The sequence below is a fragment of the Colossoma macropomum genome, unplaced genomic scaffold (assembly GCF_904425465.1).
Source record: "Colossoma macropomum unplaced genomic scaffold, Colossoma_macropomum, whole genome shotgun sequence".
Taxonomy (NCBI): Eukaryota; Metazoa; Chordata; class Actinopteri; order Characiformes; family Serrasalmidae; genus Colossoma; species Colossoma macropomum.
The window spans coordinates 41,894,911-41,899,910 of record NW_023494802.1 but is presented as its reverse complement, the minus strand read 5'-3'; the positions used below and the strand labels follow the sequence as shown (position 1 = coordinate 41,899,910).

The 5,000-nt window shown below is 44.4% G+C and overlaps 1 protein-coding gene across 7 annotated transcripts in view; it reads right to left on the bottom strand.

Annotated features, from left to right (window-relative positions):
* Positions 1 to 2,044: 2,044 nt before the first annotated feature.
* Positions 2,045 to 5,000, bottom strand: part of tfr2 (transferrin receptor 2) — a 23,264-nt gene continuing 20,308 nt past the window's right edge. For all 7 annotated transcript variants that reach the window (XM_036591570.1, XM_036591573.1, XM_036591569.1 and 4 more), the window contains one exon: positions 2,045 to 3,590. In XM_036591570.1, the coding sequence (XP_036447463.1) occupies positions 3,348 to 3,590 (243 nt within the window). In that variant the 3' untranslated portion in view covers positions 2,045 to 3,347. The remainder of the gene's footprint in view (positions 3,591 to 5,000) is intronic.

Sequence of the window (5,000 nt, the reverse complement as noted above, 5' to 3'; positions counted from 1 at the left end):
CAGAGCCTGCAGTTTGGACACCAGCATCTGGACCTGGTCATCAGCTCAAATGCACTCTGCTGCCCTCTGACCAGTTCTGAAACGCTCTGTTCTAGATAAACTTACCGAGTCAGAACTGTTCACAGTGGTGGTGATAGGAACCAGACGTCCACCTCTAAAAGCTCCCTCACAGAAAGTTCCTACAGTAAATGGTTATGAATTCACTGCCTGATGACTGAGACACTGTTTTATGATAGTTTAGTGAACTTAAACTCCATTCATGGTGGAGGGATACATGCAGGGCGCTGTGAGGCAAAATAGTCCCCAAAGAAAACCTATTATTTCAGATTTTCCACTATTTTCATCATCAACATTCATATAAACTCAGAAGACTCGTGTAGGTTCACTGGTGGTTCTGGACAGTAAATAAAATGTCTATATCTGTGTTGTAGTCTAGACTAGATGTACAGAGGCAGACGCAGCTCCATTATGCTGCATATCTACATACACTGATTTATATACTCACCCTTATTTGGAATATTAGTCTCAGTAATGTGTTGGATATCAAGTCTGTAAATAAATGTGTAGTATTAAAAATGAATTTCGATTCTGTTGAATTTTTGTGTACAGTTAGTCTCTGACATCAGTGACATCACTCAAAGATAACCGGCTCTTGGTTTTGATGTAAGGTTCTAAGGAGAGCCTTTAATTGGTGTATTTACATTATGTGGTTCTTTAAACGTTCTCTTCTGCAAACCTCATTTACAGAAATGGTTATTAAAGGAATCATCCACTGAAAGGTTCTTGAGAGAACCAGGTTCTTCTATGGCATTGCTCCTTTTCTGGCACCTTTGAGACTGTATTAAACAAAGTTCTGTTAGTGTGACGTTAAAGGGGAACTCGTTCAGAGTGGTTTGGTGTGGAATGCGCCTTTTAGAGAAATTTACAGTCAGAGTTGTTCACCATTATAATACTAGGAACCAGACGTCTGAAGCATTTAATGGCTCTAAAAGCTCCATCCCGTTACATTATTACACAAAGCGGTTATGAATGAGGTGCTTGATAGCTGATGCATTGATTTGTGATAGTTTTGTTATAAAGTTTTGGTCTAAAACATCTTTGTAATATAAACTATTACTCCATTATTGCTTCCATGGTTCCTCTCCAAACCGCTTTCTCAACTGAGAGCGCTGCGCATGAGCTAACATGCTTTTGTTGCTATTCGCTTGTAGCTTCAGCTAAAGCTGGTGTTGTATCCAATTCAGTTCCCCCTCAAATTCACGTTCCCTTTGACAAATCAGGTCCTCGTGCGGCGCACACACTCTCACTGCGTCCCAATTCAGGGGCTGCAGCCTCTGAAGGACGAATTTGAAGGCCGATTGCGTCACAGCGGCGCGACTAGCCTGCCCCATTTCGAAGACTCCTTCATGTGCATCCGAGAAATGTGGCCTTCTTTTTTTATGGTTTCTCCATATTTAAAGAACTTTAAAGAACTTGACAGGAGCAGCGTGAGGGCGGGAACAGCGGTGCTGTGACATTTCGGTTCAGCCTTCACGGGTCTTGAATTGGACACAACACCGGCAGCAGCAGCAACAATCTACTTTCAGGACTCGCGGCTCCTCTGATGAACAACGTTACTCATGACCGTGTGACGCCAACCCAAACAACACAAGCGTGCAGGGCGGAGAGGAGCATGCAGGGCGCTGTAAGGAAAAAATAGTATCTAAAAAACGTATTTAAAAATTAGCACTATTTTACCGTCAGCGTGACATATAAGACCTAAGACACCTGTAAGTTCACTGGTCAGTTTGGACGGTAGATAAAATGGAGATATTAGTAGTGCAGACATACGGACGTCTGGTTCCTAGTACTACAGTGGTGAACAATTCTGACTCGGTACATTTCTCTAGAAAGGCGCCTTTCACACATCTAAGCGGTTGAATGATTGAGTAATTTTGCTAAATCGGTGGAGTTCCCCTTTGAGTATAATGAAAGGGGGGTTATTTAGTGTATTTTAATGTAAATTACACCGTCAGTGTGGAACTGAAATGAAAATAAAAGCAGGTATTTTTGCTGAAAGAACTGAAGGTTTTATTGGAGTCAGTCACACCAGCCTGCTGTGTCGCACTGATCAACAGCAGATCAATAATCAGAACACAAACACATCGTCAGACAGACAGGCTCACATCTGTGCTGCTGGACTTTACCCTGTACAGCTACACAGGAAGTGATGTCACTGGTGAACTCCACTACGGCTGGCAAAACAGTGCCCGGTGACGTCAGAGTCTGAGGGGTCACGTGACCCCAAGTCTCTATGACATCACAGAGCTGATTGATAGCAGATGCTGCTTTTTGATTGGACGACAGTATGACTGTCATAATTATGAGAGTCACTGCTCTCGATAATTACTGCTTATATTAATAACAGCTTTATTATCACGTAGTAATAAAAAAGAATTGCAACTTAATCATAATTGTTAATTAACAATCAATTAACAAAGAGAACCTCGGTGCTCAGTCAGAACAGGGAGACCTCTTTCTGCCAGACACACACACACACACACACACACACACACACACACACACACACATTAACTTATCAACCGAGCCCTGTTTCAGGCTCCGACCTCATGAACGAGTCCACTGAGTAAAGTTCCAGATCAATGAACTCTGAAATGGGTTGTGAAGGTTTTGGATGCTCTAGAAAGGATGAAGGTTCTATGTATGAAGCTTCTAAGTGTTCTAATACAGGTTATAAATGTTAAAACTGTCTTCTTGGAGTCTGTGTGCAGCTCTAGAACGAATTGTGAAGGTTTTGGATGTCCTAAAAGGGGTTGTGAGGGTTCTGTGAAGGTTCTAGGTGTTCCAAAACAGGTTATAAAGGTTCTAAGTGTTCTAGAATGGGTTGGCAAGGTTGCAGATGTTCTAGAATTAACTGTGAAGATTTAAAGGGACTTCGTCTAGCTCTAGAATAGGTTGTGAATGTTCTGGATGTTCTGCAATGGGTTGTAAAGGTTCTAGATTGGGTTGTGAATGTTGTTGTGAAGATTAAAAGGGTCCTACAATGGCACTGTGAAGGCTTTGGATGCTCTAGAATGGGTTGAGATGATTTCAGTAATTCTGCACTGCCACTGTGGGTTGTTGGAATGAGTTAGCATGGTTATAAATTGTCTAGAACCGTTTGTGATGGTTCTAGAATGAGATATTAATGTTGTGGTTTTAGAAAAGGTCTTAGTTTCTAAAAAAGGCTCTATGTTTTCTAGAATGGGTTGTGATGGTTCTGGGTGTTCTAGAATGGGTTGTGAAGGTTCTATGTATTCTACAATCGGTTTTGATGGCTAGTTGTTTTCTGCAGTGGGTTAGGTTTTCTAGAAAGGGTTGTCTATGTTCCAGACGTCTCCGCTGAGTGCGTTTGCTGCCCCCTGCAGGGTCCAGGTGAAGAGAGCCAGCTGCTGCCGGAAGCGGGCCTCGTTGAAGAGCTGAGGCTGAGAGCGCAGCAGGGCCAGGTGCTCAGTGAGCGCGCTCAGAGTGTGGTCACCACGACCGTGAAGAACATGACGGAACGGAGTCTCCACCACCGACACGTACTGAGACAGGAAGTAGTACTCCACCTACACACACACACACACACAACACACACACACACACAGATACACATATAACACACACACACACACAGATACACATATAACACACACACACACACACATACACACACAAACACACGCACACACACACAAACACACATAACACAAACATGCACACACAACACACACAATTAGTGTAGGGTCAACACAGTTAGTAAAGGTAGTACAGTCAGCACAGACAGTACAGACAGCACAGTCAGCACAGACAGTACAGTTAGCAAAGGTAGTACAGTCAGCACAGACAGTACAGTTAGCAAAGGTAGTACAGACAGTACAGTCAGCACAGACAGCACAGTCAGCACAGACAGTACAGTTAGCAAAGGTAGTACAGTCAGCACAGACAGTACAGTTAGCAAAGGTAGTACAGACAGTACAGTCAGCACAGACAGCACAGTCAGCACAGACAGCACAGTCAGCACAGACAGCACAGTTAGCAAAGGTAGTACAGTCAGCACAGACAGCACAGACAGTATAGACAGTACAGTCAGCACAGACAGCACAGTCAGCACAGACAGAACAGTCAACACGGACAGCACAGTCAGCACAGACAGCACAATCAGCACAGACAGCACAGTTAGCAAAGGTAGTACAGTCAGCACAGTTAGCAAAGGTAGTAGTCAGCACAGTTAGCAAAGGTAGTAGTCAGCACAGTCAGCACAGACAGCACAGACAGCACAGTTAGCAAAGGTAGTACAGTCAGCACAGTTAGCAAAGGTAGTACAGTCAGCACAGTTAGCAAAGGTAGTAGTCAGCACAGTTAGCAAAGGTAGTAGTCAGCACAGTCAGCACAGACAGTACAGACAGTACAGTCAGCACAGACAGCACAGACAGCACAGTTAGCAAAGGTAGTACAGTCAGCACAGTTAGCAAAGGTAGTACAGTCAGCACAGTCAGCACAGACAGTACAGTCAGCACAGACAGCACAGACAGAACAGTCAGCACGGACAGCACAGTCAGCACAGACAGTATAGTTAGCACAGACAGCACAGTCAGCACAGACAGTATAGTCAGCACAGTTAGCAAAGGTAGTACAGTCAGTACAGACAGTACAGACAGCACAGTCAGCACAGACAGAACGGTCAGCATGGACAGCACAGACAGTAGAGTCAGCACAGACAGCACAGACAGTACAGTCAGCACAGTTAGCAAAGGCAGTACAGTCAGCACAGTCAGCATAGTTAGCGGAGGCAGTACTGTCAGCACAGTCAGCACAGACAGTACAGTCAGCATAGACGGTACAGTCAGCACAGACGGTACAGTCAGCACAGACAGTACAGTCAGCATAGACGGTACAGTCAGCACAGACAGTACAGTCAGCACAGACGGTACAGTCAGCACAGGCAGTACAGTCAGCACAGACAGCACAGACAGTAG